This window comes from Epinephelus lanceolatus, chromosome 23, assembly GCF_041903045.1.
Source record: "Epinephelus lanceolatus isolate andai-2023 chromosome 23, ASM4190304v1, whole genome shotgun sequence".
Classification (NCBI taxonomy): Eukaryota; Metazoa; Chordata; class Actinopteri; order Perciformes; family Serranidae; genus Epinephelus; species Epinephelus lanceolatus.
Window position 1 is genome coordinate 19,258,774 of NC_135756.1, and position 25,104 is coordinate 19,283,877.

Sequence of the window (25,104 nt, forward strand, 5' to 3'; positions counted from 1 at the left end):
GACAGAAATACCACTATATTGTGATAATCCGGACAGCGATGAAGATTATTTTCTCAATTTTGAGAAACCACAATAAGCTAAATGGCAAAGTGTACACTAACTTCTATTTGACCGTTGCATGTGCAAATAAAGTGTGTACTGGCCCAGTGCAAAGGTGCACTCAAATCATATTAATTTCACCCATAACTGCTGTGTGGACTCTGTCATTAATAATAGATTGATCTGAAGGTCATTTCTGATGCACAGCACATGGTGGAGAGAACTCCATGAACTGTAGTCTAGGAACATTGTCTGTGTTTTTTAGTCATATATTCTTATGTCTTAACTCTTGTAATATACCTTAATATTCCTTTAAGTGTGTATGGGCACAGTGGCTTATGGTGATTATCACATTTGCTGTTTTTTTTAAATCAAATAATAAGGATTACAGTAATCCCATAACATTCTATGCTGTTACCATTTCCCATATTATTTCCTGGTCTGGGATGCGCAGAAGCATGATGCCCGCATCCCTCCCATCCTCTCTCTCTCGTGGACCAATCGCATCCTCATCCTCGCTGCCACCCAGAGGTGCCACTCAGCCGCTTTCCTCCAATAGAAAAGTTGAGCTGAACGGGACGCTCCGGCGGGTGAGCTGTGGGGCGCTGCGGTTTGGGTCCAGGTGTGCCATGAGGACAGTGTAGCCTACTGAAATTTTGCCATTCAGCCTGAAAGGTAAGACCCGACACCACATGCGAGTGTGTGCATGCCCGAACTGGCTCTTGTGTCTGGACTTTAGTGGGGATGGAGTGGCATATGTAGAGCTGAAATGGACCGGCACAGGAGTACCGCAATGCAGAGCAGTGCAGTGCCGGTGCCGCTCAGTCGTCATAGGGGTGAAGTGATGTAAGGAGCTGCGCAGCTACTTTTTTTTTATGGGAAGGACTGCGACAAAGTGTTGGATGAAAGGTCGTTTTAGCTTCTCACTCTGCACCTAAGATAAGAAAGTGCGACTCTGTGGATGCAGAGAGGAGGCAAGGTGAAAATGTGAGACTCTGTGTGCGTCAAGGGCGCAGTGAGCTTATGGATGTAGCATGGCATCTGTTTGTAAAGGGCACACTGTCCTTCATGGGCGAGGGGGCAACTCCCTTAACAAATCACTGTTTAAAGATTGTTTTGTGGACTGTGCTGTCATGACGTCAGAGCTTGTCAAATATTGCAAATTAAAGTCCTTTGACAATCAGTTACTTTTCTCTCCATGACAGACAAATGCAAAATGCATGAGAGTCCAAGAACAGTCCAGCCCCCCCACCCCCCAAGGAGGGTTTAAGCATACTGTCATGGCTGCAAGATGTTCAGGGGAAGTGAATTAATTCTCCTAACATCCTCAACATGAGGCCTGATTTCTTTTCCTGCCTTTATTTTTGACATATTCAACCTTCTGTGATGCACAACAGAAACCCAGAGCCAGCACTCAAACTAAATAAAAGCAGCCAGATTTAATCAACTCGCCACTATAGCCCAGAAAACTCCAGATGGTAATGGCATCATTGAGATATCCTTTTGTTTAATTTCAATATGACTTTGACAGTGATTTCCTGCAGCCATAAAACAAACATGGGTACTCAGGCGGTCACTGAAACACTGGGCTTAATGCTGACCTAAATTTCGCTGGTCTGTCCAAAGAGGATCTGTGATGGGATTATCGCCAGGGGAAACACATGAAAACACACTCTGAAGAACTGATTAGAATTAGTAGTGGAACAGATTGTTGCCGCCATAGAGGCAAAATTAAATATAGAAGTGTTTGCAATGACTCATCCATATGTAGGATCTTACAGATGCAGAAGAGGTGTTGCTTTCACTTTATCTGAAGCTGTGCAGATGCAGCATAGATGCAGTTGGGATATTAATGTTGAGTCATCAAGAGTGCACACAAGGAGTCAGTGCTGCAGTCTGCATGTGGATGCGCTGTATACTGGGTGTATACCTCCGCTCAGTCTGTCTCTCTCTCTCTCCATTTCTGGGTGATGCAGACAAGTGTGGCTGCTGAGGCACATGGGGGAGGCTTTTTCTTCCTATATCATGCGTTCCTATTCTTCTCATATCTAGAATGACTCAGTAAAAATCAGTGATTCTGGTTAGCTGTTAGCTAGAAGGATGTTCATTTGGTGTCAATATTTACCTCAACAACTTACCTTCAGACAGGTTCTCCACCTTTTCTTTAAGACGTAACCCTATCAGTTGAACTCAAGTAGCATACCCCTCCACCAACACCACCCATCAGGGTCCAAATGTGTTCAGACTGGATGTTAAATACTATTGACAGTATTTTTTTCGTAGTGTTAACAACATTGTTACAGTAATTTTTCATACTATTAAATACCGGTGTTTTGGTCAGTTTGGTTAAGTTTGATTTGTGACAGTGGCAGACACTAAATGTGAAGTTACATTTAGCTAACTATTTCAACTAGGGGTGGGTGATATGGCCCTAAAATAATATCATGATATTTCAGGGTATTTTTGTGATAACGATATTCTTGATATTACAAATTAGTGGGAAAAAAAGTTATATAAATTTAAGAAAATAGAATATGATATAGTTTTACATGTCTGTCTAACAATTTGCCTTCAAATATTCAGGAAAAACTAAACAAAAATGACCTGATTTCTACAGTTTGTAAACAACAACAGTAACATTGAGTGAGATTCAGATTCAACAAAATAAAATCTACCACAAATTACACATTTAAACAGCTCCCAAATACAAAAAAAAAACGTCCCTGGGATATATATACATATATTTTAACAGACGATTTATATGCTCTGCCATTTCTTCTCTAATCATCACGCTGTAACCTGTGACAAGCTGTTATGATACCACAACTATTGCACATTCACATATATGTAGTTTTTTTGTCGAGCTGCGAGCGTCACACAGGTTTACATTACCAAAGGTTTATGACAAAATCACTTGACGACACAGCTGTGTGCGCATGGCGAGACAGGAGAGGGAGAGACGCTGTGCTGCTGCCAGAGGAGCCACTGACTGAGTTCCCTCTGAGTCTGAGAAGTCCCGGGCTGTTCATAAAACATTCAGGGCGCCACAGTTTATTCCTCACTGCTGAAGCTGCTCCTCTATTTGAAACCACCATAGAGTCGGCAATAATTTCACTTTCAGCCATGTTTGTTGTTGCCATGGGTAACAGCATGAGGTCAATGTGTCAACAAGCTGAAATATCGCAAGTATCACAATATGAAATTTTCATTTGCTATTAAAAAGTTATACCAGTGTTATCATGAATGAGATGATATGGCACACTCCTAATTTCAACTGCATATCTGTTATTATACAATGTCTGGAAATGTGAATTGTGCATGATATATAAATAACTTAGAATCACACATCACTCTGAGCTGTTTCTTCCTCTCCCCATGACTCCGTCTTGTTACAAGTCTCCAGCAGCGTAGACACATGAGGTTGACTTCACTGTTTCACAATGCAATGAATCAGACAATTTGGAACTGGTTGTTCATTCCCATCTGTAACTTTCAGTTAGCTCTTTCAGCCATTTCTCCATGACTGATAGTTAGCTATTTTATTAGCTTACAGTTTAGACTGCTCTGATTGCTTGCTAACTACTTTTCACGCTCTATCAAGTACAACACATTGAGTATAGTTTACAACTGACTATATGTATATATGTCTAGTCAAACTGTTATTTACATTTTTTTCAGTAGCTGAACTGAAACAGTGTCATTTTGCTTAGAAATAGTGATTTTTTTTAATAATAAGCATGTTTTGCTACATCAATATACTATTACAATATGGCATTTATTTATCAGAATACATTTCTAAGAGAAGATTGCTTTCTGACTTACTGTTCCTAATCTCATCCCTTTGACTTGTGACACTGTAGGAAGATTATTGTCAGATGAAGCCTGAGAGCTTTAAGCTCCATGTTTAGCATAAAGGTTTAGTTCCAAGGTCTGAGATGCGTCCTCATCAATGAACAACACCCCAAGAAAAGAGTGTAGAACACGAGTGTTTCACGTATTCAGCCCATGAAGGCTAAGTGGTTCCAGGTTTTACTTCATGTACAATGCTGCTTCAGAGGTTTTTCACCCTGAGCAGAATACAGAAAACTATTAATAATTATTAGAGTAGTCATATTTAAAAATATTGAACATTGTGCAACATTTTGTCAATTGGCAGCTTCAGTGCAAAAGAATCTGTGTCAGACTTCCATCTGAAAACAAAAGTGGTGGCAAAATCGGTACAGCGTAGCATCGCAGTATTTTTGTGTCATCACACAGTGCCAAGTATCAGTTTTTTACTATAATTAGGGATCGACTGATATGTTTATTTTCAGAGCCGATACCGATTATTATGACACAGAGATACCAATAGCTGATATTTACAGCCGATATATGTCTGAGGTAAAAATCATAGTTGACACAGAATTAAAAAAATAAACACTCACAAAGCACTACATTCAAATGCAGTTAAGCATATATTTATTCTGAGAACTTTTCCAATTAAACAGTACAGTGAAAAAACATAGTATAGTATGTAATTTAAAAGCAATAAAAAAACAAAAATATAAAATATAAATATAAAATAAAATAAAAAAATAAAATAAAATAAAATAAAATAAAGGAGAGCTCAATTAAAAGCCAGGCTAAAAAGTAAGGTCTTGAGTTTGCTTTTGAGAGCCTAGAGTGGTACGTGCAGGCAGTGAGAAGCATGCCAGGGGCAAAACAGCGCAGCTAAGGAAAACAAAACTGTATATCGGGATATCGGTGGAAAAAATTACAGATACCAATAGTCCTAAAAATTCATAATATCGGCCCCGATAATCAACCAGGCCAAATATCTGTCGACCCCTAATTATAATATAGAGTAAAACTTAAGGTAGCCAACTAAAATAATATAATGTTCATGTTTGTTTTTGTTTGTTGATGTTTTTGTTATGTCTTGCTGTGCGTCGTAACCTTTATGTCTTGTTTTCAGGAATCTGTGTTGCTGCCTTTCTTGGCCAGGATTCTATTGTAAAAGAGATTTTAATCTCAATGAGTCTTAAATAAAGGTTAAAAACAAATAAATTAATTAATTGCTTTTTCAGTCCACTAGATACATTTTGCAGCTGCAAAAAAAGGCTTAAGTGAGATGAACAGAGTGAAAACTTTCTCTTATTAGATAAAACAGATGTTGACAAAGTTTACCTTTGGCGACATAATTTACAGTTCAAAAAAGGTAATTAATCGCAATATATCGCAATATATTTTATCGCAATACTCAGCATATCTCAACATGTAAAAAAATCACGATAATATTGTATTGTGACCTAAGTATCGTGATAATATCGTATCGTGGATCCTCTTGTGATTCCCATCCCTACCATCTCGTAGCCTTTTTAATTTATTTATCTGCATTCATATACAGATATCAGCCAAAGTGACCAGCACACAGAAGAAGTCTTGGCCTGCTGCACTGGAGCCTCAGAAATATTGGCTTTTGCCCTTGGAGGCTACAGTATATCGTTGTCGGAGTGATAGCGGACAGGTTTCGACTGTGATTCCAGACTATTAAGCTTGTACACACTGTACACTACAACAGCATAAAAGATGTATAAAGATTTTTCCCTGGTGCTGCAGTGTGTTCTGTAAAACACTGGAAGCTTAACGAGTGCACATAAAAAGATCAAGCCCTCCCCCACTTCATCCCATCCTGGTCATCTTTATCAATCCTGGGTTCATCCTGCTTTATATCTCCATGTTCCTCCCCCAGCTGTTCCTCTGTCTTAATATCTCTGTCTCTCCCAGTGTTTCCTGTTTGACGGTGAGACTGGAAACACTGCAGTTGCTCACAGCGATGCTGCTTTCTCATCCTGCAGAAGTGATGTGTAAGCATGTGTTACTGTGATGGCACAGAAGGAGGTGTCTAAATACTGCAGTGCTACCTTGTGTTTTGTTGACAGACAGCCCTGGTGTATCAGTGTGAACACACACACACACACACACACACACACACACACACACACACACAGTACAGGCCTGTGTCTCTGCAGGTGCTTGCGGATATGCACGCACTCCGCATGTCTATTTGCAGCGTTCTGCTGAGTCATTCTCAACCTGAATCATTTATATGCACAAGGAGGATTCTAACTAGATCTGCACTCTGCTTTGGTGAGGAAGATCATGCAGGGTCATCAGTCTGGTCTTACATCTGTAGGGACACATAAGTGATTCAATAAAACACACTGAGGGACGATCATGTTAAACAAAATACTTATGTTGTAATTAAAATTAATTATTTTTGCTCCCTCCTCAGCTCTTTCCAGTTCATGTCCTGTCCGTCCACTGCTGGTTCGTGTCCCTCTGCCCATCCGCCTAACTCACGTGGTTGCAATAACTCGGTTTGTTGACCGTCATGGCTTCTGCTGCTTTGCTGCTCCTGGCCCTCTCCTCCTCTGTCTCCCTCACAGGTAGGAGGCACAGTGATGCCTGAAGATACACCGCCACACCCCCTTAAATTAAGTCACATGTAAACACTGCACGCCATGAGCTTACATGACCATGTTTCTGCTTTGTAGTGGCGGTCCTGTTTGGCGAACCCAGAATTTTTGGAGGTGAGTTTCTTGGAATTGTTGTCTGTAAAGTCAGGACAGAAACAGGCCATGCTGCACGTCCATCAGTTTTCCATGTCATCAGCTAATTGTAATGTTACATTTGTCAGATGATGCTACTGGATATGGCCCCATCTTTGAGGAGGAGCCTGTGGATGTGGTCTACATGGAGGACTCACCCGATGGGAGAATCTCCATGAACTGCAGGGCACGAGCGAACCCACCAGCTTCATACAGGTTACACACTATAAAGACTAAATTCATATGGTAGTACCAGATATAATGTGGTAGGACATGGTGTGGGTTGGCATCTTCTCCCTTCCGTCCTGCAACATTCAGTAGTAGCTCCTGCCACTTATACTCAGGTTGTCATTGTGGACTACAGCTCTGCTTTTAACGTTCTTACCTACAAAACTTTTTCAAAAATTATGTCAACTAGGAGATAATCACTCTTTATGTCATTGGATTCTTGGCTGTCTACAGCAGTGGTAGGGTTGATTTCAAGCAATAATGAATCAGCCCGCAGACATGAGGTCTTGTCGCTGGTCGACTGGTGCTCTCTCTACAAATTTAATGTTTCCAAAACTAAAGGGCCTGGTGGTTGACTTTCGGAGAGATGTAAAGGCTCTCCAGCCACGGACTGTTAATGGCCTAAAAAGAGCCTTAAAGGAGCAGTGTGTAAGATGTAGGGGGAGATAGTGGCATCTAGTGGTGAGGATTGCACACTGCAACCAGCTTAAACTTCTCAAGGTTAGAATTTCTCCAGTGTTCATTGTTCAAATTCAAGTTTTTACTGCGAGATATATTATCCGCAGAGGTCTCCTATTCTCCAAAACAAACAGTCCAGGTGATGTCCGTAGATGAGGAACCGCTCCCTATCTAGATACAAACAGCTCATTCTAAGCTAGCAAAAACACAAAGATTCTTGTTGGTGAAGATTCTCAGTCATCCAGGTCATGGTAATCGTAAGTGCTATATCGTAGGACTTGCTTGCATTTCTTGAAGACGTTTCGCCTCTCATCCAAGAAGCCTCTTCAGTTCGAAATGACTAGCACAAAGTTGCAGGCTATAAACCCTGTGTGGGTGGGAACCCTTGCAGAGTCGTAGGGGTCACGTGAGCTCTTAGTTATAGAGCCGTCGATTCTTATTTTCAGGGGATTATACACAAACGAAAACCTACTTATTATATTATATTCAATATCTGCCAATATATCCCCCCAAATCCTTCGCACTGGACCTTTAAGTTCCTCGGACCAACTATCTCCTCTCTGAAATGGGATGACAATTCAATTTCTACAATCAAAAAAGCCCACCAAAGACTCTTCTTCCTGTGCCAGCTTAAAGTGTTCGGGGTGTCCAGAGAGGGGAAGCTGCAGCTCTACAGAGCAATGATAGAAACTGTTCTCACCCTCTCTGTATCTGTATGGTGTGGTGACTCCACAGTTCAGCAGAGAAGGCAGCTCCGCCTCAAAAATCATCAGCTGCAACCCCCCCTATACTACAGCAGTCTGGCAACCTCCTTGTAATAACTCTCGCCTCAGGAAAAAGTCTCAGGGCCATTAAAACCAAGACATCCTGTTTCCTCAACTGCAGAACCATAATGGCTCCCCAATTCTGCACTAGCACTTTGCACGAGTAAACCACTAATACTGTACTTTAAAGCACCCGACACTTTATTGTGTTTTATGGGTTTTGGAGTTATGTATTATGTGTTTTTATTTCTTCTTATGTATCTTGACTGCTATGCTATGATTGGTTCTTGCACTGTCAATAAGCACACTTAGGCAAATTCCCAACAGTCTTGAATCTTGAAACTTGTATTGTACCACTGCTAGGTGGCGCCGTGATAACTGGGAAATCAAGCTGATGGAGCAGCCAGACGAGCACTACAGCCTCGTGGGGGGGAACCTGGTGATCACCAACCCCAGACAGAAGAAACACGCTGGGACGTACGTCTGCGTGGCCAAGAACATCTATGGCACCGTCATCAGCAAGGAGGCCAGGGTCAAGTTTGGATGTGAGTCACACATTCCCTCCTTGTTTCATGTTTGAGTTGCCATTTTTATGTTCAATTCTCCTATTCCATCATTCATAACTCCTGATTATCTTTTTTAATCTTCTCATCTGCATGTAGTTGTGGAGGAGTTTCCCCAGGAGGAAAGAGACCCAGTGTACGTCAAAGAAGGACAGGGCGCTGTTCTGCTATGCGCCCCTCCAAAAGCTTGGCCACGTACGTACGGGTCTTCACACCCTCATTCGAAAAGCCAGTCTAATGGAGATAACAATAATTACTCTGTCTTCCATTTTTCAGAGGAGGTGACCTACCGCTGGATCTACAACGAGTTCCCGGTTTTCCTGTACACAGACCGCCGTCGGTTTGTCTCCCAGAAGACGGGGAACCTGTACATCTCCAAAGTGGAAGCTCAGGATGCAGGAAACTACTCCTGCTTTGTTTCCAGCCCGATCATTGGGAAGAGTGTCTTCTCAAAGTTCATCCCACTCATCCCCTTACCTCCTGACGATGGTTAGCAAATAATAGCTGTGAAAAAATATAATCGTCTACTAACAAATGTTGCAGAACAGAGTTTAGAAAAACAGGCACACAATATTGTCGTGTTCATGATCCGAGACCTTGAACATTTTGGATTTAATTTACTTTTTTTTTTGCTTCAGGTGAGGAGAGAAAGTACCCAGCAGACATCAGGGTGAAGTTCCCAGATACCACTGCCTTGCTGGCCTCTAATATTACACTGGAGTGCTTTGCTCTGGGAAAGTATGTTTTTATTTTTGTGCTCGGTCAAAGAACTGAATTCATTAAAAAAATGGGCTCATGGGATATACAGTATGCTTCCACATAGTCATTGGTTTAGTTTCTCTGTCTTTTCAGCCCCATCCCTCATATTGTTTGGAGGAAGGTGGACGCCACAGACCTCCCAGCGAATCATGAGATTAGTGAGTCAGGAGCTGTGCTTCATCTGTACAATGTACAGTACGAAGATGTGGGAGGATACGAGTGTGAAGCCATCAACACCAAAGGAAAGGACTGGCACAAGGCTTGGCTGTATGTGGAGTGTAAGTGGGTTTCAATGTAGAGTGTACTTTAAGAAACATTCAAGTGTAAGCCTTAGTATAGAGATTATTTCTTACAGTTGAACTAGTGGTGTTCTTAGGTTGCTTTCAGACCTAGGGTTGTCTTGCTTTGGTCTGAATCAATGACTATGCTACGCTATGTCATTCACTTTCTCCCTACATCCCCCATATGTCTTACAAACATGCATATGTGTGACGATACTAGTTCCCTGGGAGGCGTTTCAGGGCAGAGATGTCTTCACACTGATGTCAGATATGCATTGCTTCAAACATGAATTTGAACCATCTGGGCACAAATCAGAATCGAGCATTAAGCCCTGTAATGTGAACGTAGCCTTGGACAGCAACAGTGCGTACATCTAAATATTGTGTTGCATATAATGACTTTCATGCCCGTTTTGTTTGTTCAGCTGCTCCAGAGTGGGCAGAAACCATCAACAACACTCAGATTGACATCGGCTCAGAGCACACCATGCGCTGTGTGGCATCAGGGAAGCCCTTCCCTTTCATTCGCTGGTACAAAGATGGATATATGGTAAAAAAAATTCATTTTGTTGCCTGCCATTAAAGAAGTTGGGGAGTACATGGTATCAGCTTAACATCTGGGTTGTGTGTGCGTGTTTTCCAGTATGGGAAGGGGGAGTTGAAGTTTTCCAGTCTCACTTTTGATGACTCAGGAATGTACCAGTGTATTGCTGAGAACTACTGGGGCATCAAGTACGCCAACGCTGAGCTGCGAGTCATCGGTGAGCCCTTTCAATAAACAGTGCTCTTACTGCCTTATTATATTAGGAAGCACAATTGATTCTTCAGTAAGTCCTATCTATCTATCTATCTATCTATCTATCTATCTATCTATCTGTCTGTCTGTCTGTCTGTCTGTCTATCTATCTATGAATGACTGAAAAATATTCTAAAGGACAGAACAATTTATTTGTCGGTGGAGTATTGTGAAAGAGGAAGACATTAAAACTGAGAAGAGCTACAGAGAGGAACAACAATGTTCTTGCACAGCAGGTAGCTCATTGTTTTTCGCTAACATTTAGTTATGACTATCTGTAGCTTTCATTATCAATTTGTTTAAAACACAAACAGCTTCAAATGGTATAAGACTACCTAACTAACAACATAAATGTAAGTCATTTACAAAGAATATTTGACTGTATTTGGTAGCAAACATGCTAAGCTAGCTAACCTTAGTTACCTTGGAGCATACAAAGGAGTTGGTCTTCAGTGGATGCAGTTGTAAGTGAGGTCTTCCTCACAGTTTGATACATATCCAAAGTTCAACTCTTGTGTTTTTGGCCTCGGAAAAGCAAAAAAGAAAACAAAAAATCCCCCTCCAAACTTTGGGCATATCTGCTGTCAGACTTGCAGGTTCTATATACACACCATCTCTTGTTGAGTTTGACAGGCCACCCGTGCCTAATTACGGTTGCTAATTTAGGACTGGACGGTGGCCATCCAAGGGACGGACTTAGTTAAGGGTCACTTGTGTGCAACAGTTTCGAAGACCAAAGGCTGATGAAAGACAAGCTGTTCAAACAGAAGATGTCATGACATTCAGGATAAATCGACTAAACATGAATTCACACTTTATAATCTCCCCTCAGCCTGTGCTCCTACATTTGAGTTGAACCCTGTGAAGAAGCAGCTTCTTGGAGCCAAAGATGGCCGTGTAGTAATCGAGTGTAAACCCCGAGCTGCTCCGAGACCACGGTTCACCTGGACAAAGGGCAAAGAGCTGCTCTTCAATAATTCCCGGTCAGTCAGCATTAGCAATAAACAGTGGACTGTAGCACTGGAATGCCCTCCCAACCATCCGCTGTCAAGCAGCTTCGCTAAATAACCGTTGTCATTTTTAGGATTTCCATTCTGTATGATGGGAGTCTGGAGATCCTCAATGCAACCATCAATGATGAGGGGGTATACACCTGCTTTGCCGAGAATGACAGAGGAAAGGCCAACAGCTCTGGCACTCTCACCATCACAGGTCCGTGAACATGTGCATATGTTTGTGTGCATATTCAAATACAGAAAACATTAACAGTTTTAATGTATCATTTCCCTAGAGGCGACCATCATCACAGAACCTCCTGAAGACTCTGAGGTGCAGGTCGGCGATGAGGTGATTCTGAATTGTGCTGCTTCATACGACCCCATGCTGGACATTACCTTCATCTGGGCCATAGACTTCAGGGTCATTGACTTTGATGCTGAATGGACACACTACGAACGTGTTATGGTAGGGTGATGGTTCATCCGAGCCTCCGTTATCATCTCACACCCACAGCTGATCACTTAACAACCACTGATATTGTCAGCTAATGTTTCCTGTCCTCACTCTTTCCCTTCATTTTTTATCTCCTTGTTTTCTCTTCTTCTTGTTCAGAGTGAAGATGGCAGAGGTGACCTGAGAATAAAGAATTCCCAGATTTGGCACGAAGGTCGCTACACCTGCACGGCTCAGACAGTGGTGGACAGCGATATTGCATATGCTGACCTCAAGGTTGTAGGTCAGTTCTATCACGTTTTACCTCGAATGATCATGAATGCTGAGCTTAATGATGCCTGAGCACAAAAGTGCTCAAAGTGCAAAACCTAATGTTTGTGTAGAGATTATTTTTCTGCTGCGCCACTGCTTTTTTGAGGGGTGCTTAAAAACTCACAAGATTTGGCACATGTATCTGAAAAACTGATTTTTGATGGGTCTCGTACTTGGGTGTGACAAAATTTCAACAAAGTAGCCTTCTTGGTACATTTTACCTAGATGTATGAAAACTGAAGGGCACATGTGACATCCAAAGACTTAAAAAAAAGTCTCTTGGAGCAATATCCTAACTCCAACAGGAAGTCAGCAATTTTGAATTAACTGTGCACTCTTAGTGTTGAGGCTTATATTTTAACAAACCAGTGGTAGAGATGTCACCAAATTTGCACTGTGCCATCGAAACACCTTTCTGATGAAAAGTTGTTGAAATTTGATAGATGCAGTGGCAAGGGGTCGAATTAACATGTTTCACCACCAAATGGGAAATAGTTTGTAACTTGCCTGCATGGTCAAATCTGCACCATACACACCATACACATTCGACAAAAGTCCTGGCCTAAAGACATCTACGTGCCAATATTTGCAATATTTGATTGTAGTCATAGCACCACCTTGTGGCAACAGGAAATTACGTTTTCTTCTTAAACAAACTCGTAGAAGATTCATCAAATCAACAAAAAAATAGTCAACACAATCTTAAGACCCTACTGATGAAAGGTTGCTAGAAATGTGTATTTTGCCGTAACAGAAAGTTGTTGTAAATTGAGTGTACATTGTCCAATCCTCTCCAGATTAAACATGCTTAAGAAGAGTCCTGCCTGAGGACATCTTCATGCCAATATTGAGTCAAAGTAATTCTGCCACCTACTGGCAAAATGTGGGCCTTGTGTGACAAACATTTGATTTACGTAAATTTTATTTTTTAATTTTAATTTCTAAGTCTTGCGTGTAAATATATGGTAGCTTCAACTGCTGTCTTGCCAGCACACCCAACATTCAGCTCTACTTGTAGCTTAAATTTTTGATTTTAATTTACCTTTCTTTGTGTGGTTGATAACCTGAGCAAATTTACATTATAAGAATAGATCATAAACAATGTACCTTCTTTTCTTTCCCCTCTCCTCCCTGATCCAGGTGTTCCTGGGCCTCCTGGTGTGATCAGGATAGAAGAGATTGGGGACACGTGGGTGAGGCTGTTGTGGACTAAAGGAGCAGAGCATAACAGCCCCATTCTCTTCTACACCATTCAGACCAGACACTACTGGGCACTTAATGAAGACGACTGGAGGGACGCCAGCACCAGTTAGTACTTCTCACTGCCAGTAGGGGGCCAACTTGCTTTGAACTGACCATTCTGACCTTATGTGATTTGATTGCTTCAGTCTGCAAGTAAAATGTACTTACACGTTGTTGATAGGATTGCCTGATTGTATTGGACCAGCACAATGCAATGTGTCATGCCATCTGTATCTCCTTCAGCTCCAGCTGTTCTTGACGGCAATGCAGAGAGGGCTGATGTGACAGACCTGTACCCCTGGATGGAGTATCAGTTCAGGATCTTCGCCACGAATGAGTATGGCGCCGGAGAGGCCAGCATCCCCTCCCTCAAGATCAAAACTTGGGATGCTCGTAAGAAGAGAATATTAATACCTTGACATATATTTTAGTCAGTACAGATTTGGTGCAAAAAGAAAAAAACTTTTGACCTTTCTTCTTCTTAGAACCGGTGGTATCTCCTACTGATGTGGCAGGGTATGGAGGTAGAAATGGCGAGATTGTCATCACATGGACTGTAAGTAAGCCCTTAGTTCATGTGACTCATTTTTTACCAAAAATAGCACTCACCCCTGCGTTAAGAAAAATCTAAGAGGTGTTTTTTTTCTCCTTTCCTATCCACTCCTGACCCCTTAGCCCGTACAACCGTGGTACTTCTATGGCAAAAAGTTTGGCTACATTGTGGCATTTAAGCCTCACGATGCTTATGACTGGTGGTACGAGACCATCTCAGACCCCGAGACCAGGCGTTACGTTCACAGGGACTCCTACTTTATTCCCACTGATGAAGACTTCCAAGTCAGAGAGTTTCAGGTGAAGATCAAGTCGTTTAATGTGAAAGGAGACGGACCGTACAGCCTCACCAAAGTCATCTACTACCCAAGAGATGGTGAGGATTTGTTTTTTTGGTTTGGTTTCAGTTGTGGGTGACACTAAACTTACAGTTAAACTTAGCTGACCAACAGTTTTTCTTTTCTCAACCATTTGTCTCCAGTACCTACAGAGGCTCCGACAGATGTCTATGCCAGACCGGTGTCCTCCACTGAAGCTCTGGTGTGGTGGTTGCCAGTGGTCGACACTGGAACAGGCCTGCAGCAGTACATTGAGGGATACCAGGTACATAGCTTCGACTGTACAAGTTACATACAGAAGATTTGTCTCAAAAACTTAAGGTGTACACAAAGACATATGAAAATAGAATAGACAGACAATTTTTCTGTTAAGTATTTCAGGAGTAATTGCTGTGAGCAGTCCTCAGATAAATGAAGGGACCACAATGAAATGTTTGGGTTATATTGTCAAGGAATAGTGGTAAGAATAAATTCCAACCGCTTATTCTGTGTCTCTTCCTATTTTGGCAGTCCAAACAAGGGTAATTTGTGGTTGCAGTGAAAAAAGCAGCATCTCCTTGACATGGGGATAAAAGTTCAAACTCTTCACAAGATGTAGTGCTTTTTATTATTCTAGGTTGTTTTGTTGTGAGTTGCAGAGTGTTGGAGATATCGGCTGTAGAGATGTCTGCCTTCTTTCAAATATAATGGAACTAGATGACACTCAGCTTGTGGTGCTCAAAGTACCAAAAAATACATTTAAAAAAACTCATCAGCAATGTCTCTTTCCAGAAATCATGATCCAGTTACTCAAGATAATCCACAGACCTTGCTGTGAACTATTTTCTTTCTACCAAACTACACCCACCAACTGCGCCACAATGCAGAAGGAAATGTCTATATACTGCTAACTCATCTAGCACCACTTAGCTAGCTACAGTTACAGCTCAGCCGAGGAGTTACATGGTAACACATGTTCCTACCACATTCTCAACACATTCTGGCCTTGATGTCAATATTAGCTAGCGGTGTGATTAAAATTTGACAGACGACTGACAGATGTCTTATTTAAAAAAATGTCCTCTCCTAACCAGGTCAAATACTGGCGAAAGTACGATGACCCAGAGCCGGGAGCAAACCGTATATTTGTTTCAGCCTCTGTCAACCAGACCAGGTTGGAGAACATGCTGCCAGACTCGCACTACCTCATTGAGGTCCGTGCTTTCAATGGAGCCGGCCTCGGACCCCCTGGTGAACACTGTGAGATGTTCACAAAGAGGCCACGTGAGACGAATAACTCACAATCTATGAACAATAAGCATGTGCAATGAGAGTTATTCTATAGATGTGGTCTTGTTTATTCATTGATTTTTTTTTTTTTGTCTACAGCACCACCAGATCCTCCCAGGATGTGGCGCTATGTTACCTGGACAGGACAGTGGTTGTATGTGTGGTGGGATCATATCCAGTATGACTGGTTTGGCAATATTTCCTTCCCACTCTACTACAAGGTGAGTGTGTAAAGCTTTTGCAAAGCTACTATTAAGCCTGATAATAGGGTGAATTCGGGGAATGTTGGACACTTTTTGGTGTATGCCGCAGCACATCTAAACCTCACTCCAGTGATGTTTCTTTAAATCTTTTCAGGCCTTTATAACATTTTTATGATGGAATCAAATGGGAATAAACCGTCTTTTAGAAGCTACCTCACTCAGGCAGCTTCTTCAGACTGTGTATAAAGATGAACTCAATGTCCTGCTTTTTGTTTTCAAGGTCATGTTCAGAAAGACTGGCTACATCTATGGGAAAGTCTACATCACTGGCTGGCACTTCATGGACTTCCCCATGCCTCAGACTGGAGACTATGAGCTGATGGTACGTGGCCGTTATGAAGGAGGGGATGGCCCAATCAGAATGATCAGCATTAAGGGTAAGGCTAAAACATATCTATGAGAATATTTTTTTGTCCTCTTGGTACATTTGTCTCATGTTCTTTATGCTTCCTCAGGTAAAGTATCGGTGATCACGCCCACTCTAAGCCTGGTGTCTTTGGTGCTGCTGGAGCTGTGCATCGCGGGACTGCAAATTTAAGGCCTGCCACAAGTGACATGTATATAATAAACTCTGGGAAGTCAATCTGTGGATAGAAGAGATCCAGTCTTCACCTCCAAACACTCTTCTCACTGATAGTTAAGATTATACATTGTGTATCTGTTCTGTTGTAACACGACACAGGAAGTTGTTTTTCATATAAAAAAAAAAAAAAAGCATCAAGTGTTGGCCCCGACACTTTTTATGGACTTAATTCATCTTCCAAATGAACAACAGCAGTGAACTGGGTAGGACTCCATTGAGAGGGTTGGAAATGTGCCCCATCAAATCCAGATATTCACTCAAAGTGAAAATGAATGAAGGTGGATGTTATGATTAAACTCTCCACACAGTGTGTTCAGATAGAAATAAAAGCATCCAGAAAAGTCATTTTAAGTTGTTTTCTGAATGTATAAACATTCTATCACTTTTTTATGTCATTTTCCTCTTCCATCATTCAACTTTCTTTGATCATTACTTCCTGTTTGGAGTTGAAATGAGCTGGACGAACATTACCAAGGTAGAATTCAACCCACAGAATGGGACGATGTTATTTATAACAAGCACTATAAATCTCTCAGATGGTCATGCTATGAATATTATGTAAGCAGTGTGATAATCACTGTTTGGTTTGGGACGAGCAGAGTAGGATGACTAAAATGTGTATAGATTTTCTGAACATGTAACTTTTTTGTGGAGCACATTCAGCATATCACATATTTCAAACAAGTGTAGCCTATTCTTCACCGTCATGTTCTCACTTTTGTTCAATATGTTTAGATTCATTTTCTAAATCTTAAATGGTGCTGTGTGACAGGTAGATTCAGAAGATTATCCATATTAATTTAAAATGTCATCCTCACCAGAATCATGTGCATAGTTGAAGTTTGAGTTCTAGCCGCAACGATAAAAAGCCAAAGCCTATCACTTTGACAACTTCCCATTGAATGTTAATTTCTGAAAGTGTAATATTTGAATGTCCCATGAGGCCAGGAGTTGAAGAGAAACTGCTGTATATCACATAAATGGATGCTACTTTTCTTTATGTCAGGCTGCAAAACCATTAAACAGAGTACAAACCATCTTTACTGTCTCATTTGTTGAGTTTTAGTCCGTTTTCAATGAGTCAGTTACAAATGTTCCTTTCAACACATGTTCGTCTCTGATCTCAGAAAAAAACATTATATATATAAACTTTCCTATATATTGGAAAATATTTAATACACCTATCTGTGTTGTAGTACTCCAGATCGGTCTCAACACCACTTTCTGCTTGGTCTTCTCTTGGTCTCACACAAAGAGGACCTGGGATTTTATACTACCGCTGCGGGGATATCACTTAATTTCCTGTGCAATAAAACAGCGCTGAATAAAGACAGTTATGTTGATTTCAGCTTCTTATTGTTTGTTTTTAAATGTTTGCTCATCGAAAACATAAAGACACATTCATTTTCCGTAACCACTTATCCTGTTTGGGGTCACTGGAGCCTATCCCAGCTGACATTGGGTGAGAGGCAGGGTACACCCTGGACAGGTTGCCAGACTATCACAGGGCTGACACATAGAGACAGACAACCATTCACACTCGCATTCACAGAGTCACCATTTATCCTTCCTTGCATGTCTTTGGACTGTGGGAGGAAGCTGGAGTACCATGGGTAGAACATGCAGACTCCTGTATAGAGGGGCACCCTCACCCCAGGTTCGAATGTGGAACCCTCTTGCTGTAAGGCTACAATGCTAACCAATGATAAAGCCCAGTGATAAAGATACAGTATGGCAATAAACAGGGTCCCCACAGTTATGGAAAAGCTGGAAAAATCATGGAATTAGTAAAACCCTTGAAAGTTTTGGAAAATTCATGGAAGTTTGTTGTCTGTAATGGAATTAATTGTTACAGTAATCTATGTATTTAATGTAACATAACAGCAAATATATTTTGATCAGATGTTTACATAATGTAGCTCCAATAAGTCGATGGTTTGTTTACCATCATGTAGGTTTTTTAATTTTCCTCCATGTTCAGTCTCTACCTACATGTATCACATCTAGCTTTAATTAGGTTTGAATACAGTTTGAATCTGATGTTTGAATAATGCTGGGCAAGTGGGGAAAGAAAAAAACGTGTGACAGTGTGATTTAACAGTTACGGTCAAGGTTCCCAAAGTTTCAATACCTTTGCCCCACAAATACTTTTAAACTGTACTGCTTTTTTGAGGTAGCGCAACTGATATGGCAGCCTAGGGCTGTCAAAAGGAGCACCAATGCACACTGCAGTTTTGTTGTAATTCCTCTGAAAGTAGAGTGCGGTCGTTTGAAGGTCTGTAGCATTCGCTTTTTTCCAAACAATTAACCAACAAACCAACAGAACTGTCGGCTGTCAGACCCCACTCTGGGACCTCGACTGGTCTGTGTTTACAGATCGCCTATAATATAATTACCATTGGAGTAATTAATGTGCCCCATACTGTTCTACATTGTGAATGGTCATGGAAAACATATTATGGGTCCTTGAAAAGTTCTGTTTTGTCCATAAAATTGTGAGAACCCTGAATCAAAGATTGCACATTTTATCCTTTGACATGCAGTGTGGTCTGGACTGCAACACTGACTGCTACTTCTCTAAAGTGAACTTCAACTTCACCTTCAACTTTATTTTGTCCCTGGAGGGCAAGCAGTTTCACAGCAAGTAAAGTCACACATAAAAAGACATGACAGAACACATAAGAATATAAATACTCAACAAACGGACGGTGGGGAGAATCAAACACAGCAGATACAGAAATAACATTGAATACTGGAATACAGCCATTGCAATGCAAATGAAAAAATCTAAGCAAATTGAATGAGCAAGTCATATTTAGATTCCAGGAAGTATACCTGTTTGAGCTCTCTCAGAACCTGCAAACTGAAAATGTAATGTTTGATTTCAACCAGCAGATGGCAGTATATCTATGTGCCATTTATACCAATGTTCCCAGTACAATTTGGTCCAGTCACTTATCTAGTAGTGTTTATGATTTCTACAGTGATATCATTCAAACTTACATCTGTATAATATGCTACTGTATTGGTTGATATTTCTAATAAGGTTCGCCTGCTATCGCTCATTCCCTGTTCAATGTGGACACTATATCCATCATTTTCTCTAATGGTGTTTCTAAAAAAAACAAGAGGAAAGAGCTTTTTTATGTCTGTGTGCTTTTGTTTGTGCTTTAAAGCGAGCTTCCTTGCATACTGTACAGTAGTCTCTGTGTGGGAGGCTTTTATCTCTCCTGTTTCCACCTCCATTACCAGCAATTCCCCCATTTTACCTCCTTCCCTTCAAACAAATTACCTAGACACAGAAAATCCCATGTGAGGCTGAAATCAATGCTGCCATCATTTACAAACAATCACAGCAGATGCACAAAGGTGAGTCCTCTATGGCAGGGAGTCTTGCTCCAGAGGAGGATATTGAAGAGTCTGTTGCTGTGATACATGGTTCCTCCTGCTTTTATTTACATGCTCTGTGGCTCTTCTGTGGACAATGAACAGCGGCATGCTATGTGTCTTCAGTCTCTGTGGCTTGGACAGCAGTGCTTATGGCATGAAATCTCTCTTTTTTTTTTTCAAATGTTGCATCTCAGAAGGTACATAACGGCGAGTTTGTTTTGCCAGTGTGTCAGAATTTTGTCAGATTTACGGTGAAAGTGAACCTCTGAGCAGGGATTTGCTGTGTCGAATCTCCGTGCCTCTCCTGTGTGAGACATTAAACTCTAGGTTAACTGCAGTAGTGGTAGGCTAAGATGGATGTTACACAGTCAATAACATGGAGGACTGCGTGCATACAAAACATGAAATGCTGCTGCTAATATGTGACTTTATCAGGATGGATTTATTCCTGGTGGGTCTGATGGATATTTTGCTAAGATATGTGCAGGAAGCACTGCACTCCCTCAGGTCATTACTGTAAATAAGGAAGGTGGTTTGATCAACTTGCCTGATCAAGGATGCATGTGCAAACTAAACTCTGACACTAGCTGTACTATCAGAATAAAATGCATCTGCACAGGGAGGGTGACACTAGGCTCATACAGTGGTTTGTAGCACACTGCGCGGATGCTCTCTTTTGGCTGGCAGGACAGGACAGGGTAAAAGATGTATGTAACAGTTACATATACGTGCCCATGCCCTTAGGGACTGTTAGTTATTTTTGAGGGGGAGGCAAGTCAAATATTTTTTTAAGCACTGGGAAGGGAATTATGTTGTTATTTTGGTTTAGGGGAGGGACAAACAATTCTTAGTGTATACCACCTTCCTATCAAAAGTTATATGCGAACATACCTTCCTGTTTTTGGACCTGACTCCTCGAGTGTTGAGTTCACCTACTTCCCGACGTCCTAGAGCGTTGGGGGGGGTGGGCTCTACTGACGCGGAAGGGCTGAAAATGGGGGGGTAGAGCTTAGTTCCAAAGGTGGTGGTGGTGGTGGTGGTTGTTGTTGTTGTTGTTGTTGTTGTTGTTGTTGTTGTTGTTGTTATTATTATTATTATTATTATTATTATTATTATTATTATTAATAATAATATTATTGGGGCGGCAGTAGCTCAGTCCATAGGGACTTGGGTTGGGAACCGGAGGGCCGCCTGTTCAAGTCCCCGTCCGGACCAAGATATGGAGCTTGGACTGGTGGCTGGAGAGCCACTATCGACGCGGAACCGTCGAAAGTGGGGGCGTAGAGCTTCATTCCAAAAATTATTCGTGAACATACCTTTCCATTTTGGACCTGACTCCTCGGGTGTCGAGTTTTCCCACTGACGTCCAAAAAGGTCGGGGGTGGGCTCGATCGACGCGGAAGAGCTGAAAATGGGGGGACGTAGAGCTTAGTTCCAAAGGTTATTCGCAAAAATACTTTCCCGTTTTTGGACCCAACTCCTCGGTGGTGGAGTTCACCCACTTCCCGATGTCCTAGAAGGTGGGGGGTGGGCTCTATCGACGTGGAAGGGCCGAAAGTGGAGGCATAGAGCGTAGTTTCAAAAGTTATTCACGAACATACCTTCCCGTTTTTGGACCTGACTCCTCGAGTGTCAAGTTCATCCACTTCTTGACGTCCAAAAAGGTTGAGGATGGGCTCTATCAACGCGGAAGCGCCGTAAATCGGGGGGTGGAGCTTAGTTCCATCCCTCTATGACCTTCCCATCAAAACTTATTCATTAATATACCTTCCCGTTTTTGGACCTGACTCCTTGAGTGTAGAGTTCACTATAGCCGGAAACTGTAAAAACAGAAATTATTGTAAAATTTTCAAATTTCCGACTGTCCTTAAACACATCAAGTGCGATGAAGGCTTCCATCAGAAAAAAAAACATAATCAAATCTGAGCTTATAATAGCAATAGTCCATCAAAATCACTTTATTCTACTTCTCATTTAAAAACTCAATTGGCAGGTAACACAGTTTCCCTATTTTAGCCATAATTTTAATCGTTGCAACAGTAGCATGGCTACCATTACGTCATTTCTTTATTAGGTGAAGCATAAATTGCTCTGTATAATTTAAAGGGAGCTGACAGACACAATGAATGTTAAAAGGGGAGGTGTAATAAGCTTCAGCCTACACCTTTTCGGTCCAGTTTTTTTTTTATTTTTTTTAATTGTTTTTGTTTACCTTTTGTTTATTTTATGCTAAAAAAAAAGCATTGACTTAATGTTTATTTTGGAAAATGACCAAAATAAAGTTGGAGAATGACTGAAATAAGCTTAACTAAAAGTGAAAAACATGAAATGGACCTCCAGTTATAGAGTACAGTTTTGACAAATTTGTACTTTTCATTAGTATTTGTGCTACTATTAAAATGGTTTTACAACACTACATTTGTTTGACAGATAAGACTTTTTAAAAACAAAAGTTATAACGTGGTTATAAAATGTGTGTATTTTTACGTACGTTTTTATGTATAAAGCAGTTAAAATAAGCTCTAACTACACGTGCTATAAATTAAAACACTGCTTAAAGCATCAGTGGGCCTAATGAAAACCTACTAGTAAAATATATAATGTGGCCATTCCACATAATAAGCACTTGTCCCTGCAAATAAACTCACTGTGTTCCTGACACCAAGTGTAGTAATCCCAGCAGGCGTCAGCTACTGTAAACTCCCACAATGCAGCGGAATGCAGCTGATTATTTACGTATTAGATATTCCCTTTGCTGCTTTCCATTTGATCAGAAGACGCTCTCTGGCTGTCAGGTTGGACCTGTGATGGCGGGAGCACATAAATAGATTTAATAATAGAGCTTGGTGCTCAAAGCTGGTTCAGCCTTGTGTGATTTCCTACCTCTCACATGCACTCAGTGCATTTTTATCAAATCCTCTCAGCCCTTTTAGTCCCATTTCCATGCTCTGAATCACCCCATCCTTAACTGTATACCAGTGACTGTGTTTTTGCACAGTAAAATTTAAATAGAGAATGTGTTTTCTATAATTTAGCAGCAGTGTTGCAGCCCTGAAGGGAATACTATAAGCACCAAAGGTAAGCTCAAAATCAAGCCAAACCGGGACATATGCAAAGCAGCCTGTATTAGCCCTCGCACTGGCCCATAAATCACATACATTTGGCAGGGCCCCCTGGCCTGCTAGCTAGTTAGCCCCAGACTAGAGAAGCCACTGGTCCCACAGAGCGGAGTGGCCTATTGAGCAACATCAGATGGCTCCCGGGGTTTGGAGAGAGCCACACTAAATCTCCCAGACCAATTTGGCGTGGCAGAGCTGGCCTGTGTTAGCAGCACGGCTAACCTGGTTAGCAGCCTGTAAGAGCACGGTTGGAGGCCCCCTCCCGCTGTTCGATTGGCTGGAATGGGTTGCGGTGTCAGATCAGGAAGTAATTGCCTCTTCTATGGATAGTTTATGACCCTGTTTACCCTGTGAAGAATAGTTCCTTCATATATCCCTCTTTCTGGCGGTGGTGCTTTGTCAGGCTGATGGTTGATGTAGGTGCCCCCTCGCTATTAGTGAACAAAAAGAATGGGCACCTTGAGGCTGAAGGAAACAATTTTAGCTGCATTGTGTGGCATTGAGGGGGAATTGATTGCTTACTGAGCATTGTATACTCTCACAGAAAAGGTTTTTCCTGTCCATTGGCTAAATTGGGAGACTTCATTGTGGGAATATTCCCCAGATACCCAGTATCCGACAGTGCTGTCTAAATTCCTAAATAACAACAGACAGGTTGTGCTATTGTGTGACTTGGTTTTGTGTTGCTCATCAGCCTCCTGCCAGATTTGTGCTCTCCCTGCACCCGGACCCCCCAGTCTGCTTTGGCAAATCCTCTCTCTTCCTCTCTGTCTTGTGCTGGCAGACCTGATGCTTGGTATCGCTGATGCCAGGAAAACAGTTTCCAATCCTCTTTGAGTCCAATTAAAGATTAACAGCAGTACCTCCGCAGAGCCAGGAGCCTTTCATTGCTTTAAATACCTTTTCAGCTTTTGTTTAAGGGATGTACATTCAGTGCGATTGCTGAAATTAGGAAATGGGCAGTCCACACGAGGCGCACTGCAATGTTAACAGCTGTCATTGTTTGACATCACTTGTAAACAGAAAGGACAAGGACACTCCAACTGGGGGGGGATACATTGATTCCAAGATTCGGATCAAATACTTCACTAACATGAAACAAAGAGACAGAAAATAATTCCCCTCTGTCTGTGAACATAGGGACATATTTCCACCAATTTTCTTTTGCCAAACTAATGACGTGGTTCTACAGTTAGACAGTTGGTCGTCCCTCACTTTGACTGTCCAGACTGAAATGTCTCAGCAACTACCGCTTTCATTGCCATAACCTTCATGGTCGCCAGAGGATAAATCCTTGAGACTGTGGTGATCCTCTGATTTCTTCCTTGGCACCACCTGCTGGTTGACATTTTGGATTTTTAGTGAAAATTCTCAACAGCTATTTAAAAATTGAATTAAAACCAATTTGGTAGAGATATCATTTGGTCCTCAGAGGATAAATCGTAATGAGGTTTTTTGACTTTTCATCTAACGCATTCAGCAGGTCAAAATTTTCACTTAACTAGTTGAATATCTCGACAACTACTAAATTAATTTGCACAGAATCTTGTAGGCGTATTCATGGTTCCCAGATGATGTATAGGTAATCCATCCAATGCATGACAACAAGTGCAAACATGCCAGTTACCCAAAACATTTTCATTTGGAGAAACATGCTGCAGCCCCAGAAATGATATCAAATCAAAAACACATACAAAATCCAAAACAAAAACAACAACGGACACCTGATGCATAGTATGCTAACATGCTAATCTAAAATCCACTGCGAGGCAATGGCAATACAGACGCTACAGTCAGTGTCTAGAGCATAGTCACTTATGTTGCCACTTACTCCCACTGTACAAATATGAAGCCAAAATATCCCGGATACGATTGCTTCCATCTTGCGCTGGTGATGTCATTTGGAGCCAGAGTCTGCGCAGTAGTGATCTCCGCCAGCATTGAGTTCCTGTCCATACACCTGTCTGACCAATCATAACCAGTGGAACTGATAGTGAGCACACCAATTGGGACACCTAGCTTACAACCAAACATTTGAACAAGCAGCAGTGTGACACAAAGAGACAAACCACACAAACCATTTTTGGGTTAGAATTTATTCAATG

At 41.5% G+C, this 25,104-nt stretch overlaps 1 protein-coding gene across 1 annotated transcript; it reads left to right on the plus strand.

The window, feature by feature from the left end:
* Window positions 1-589: 589 nt before the first annotated feature.
* On the plus strand, window positions 590-17,527 carry cntn1b (contactin 1b). The gene is made up of 24 exons (XM_033614134.2): window positions 590-714; window positions 6,314-6,467; window positions 6,576-6,611; window positions 6,719-6,845; window positions 8,444-8,625; window positions 8,743-8,838; window positions 8,920-9,132; window positions 9,282-9,381; window positions 9,496-9,680; window positions 10,109-10,233; window positions 10,327-10,444; window positions 11,312-11,462; window positions 11,564-11,691; window positions 11,771-11,943; window positions 12,091-12,214; window positions 13,384-13,551; window positions 13,729-13,878; window positions 13,971-14,041; window positions 14,161-14,413; window positions 14,519-14,640; window positions 15,449-15,638; window positions 15,744-15,865; window positions 16,128-16,284; window positions 16,363-17,527. The coding sequence occupies exons 2-24, from the start codon at window positions 6,413-6,415 to the stop codon at window positions 16,443-16,445; spliced, it is 3,129 nt and encodes a 1,042-aa protein (XP_033470025.2). The 5' UTR covers window positions 590-714; window positions 6,314-6,412; the 3' UTR covers window positions 16,446-17,527.
* Window positions 17,528-25,104: the final 7,577 nt, after the last annotated feature.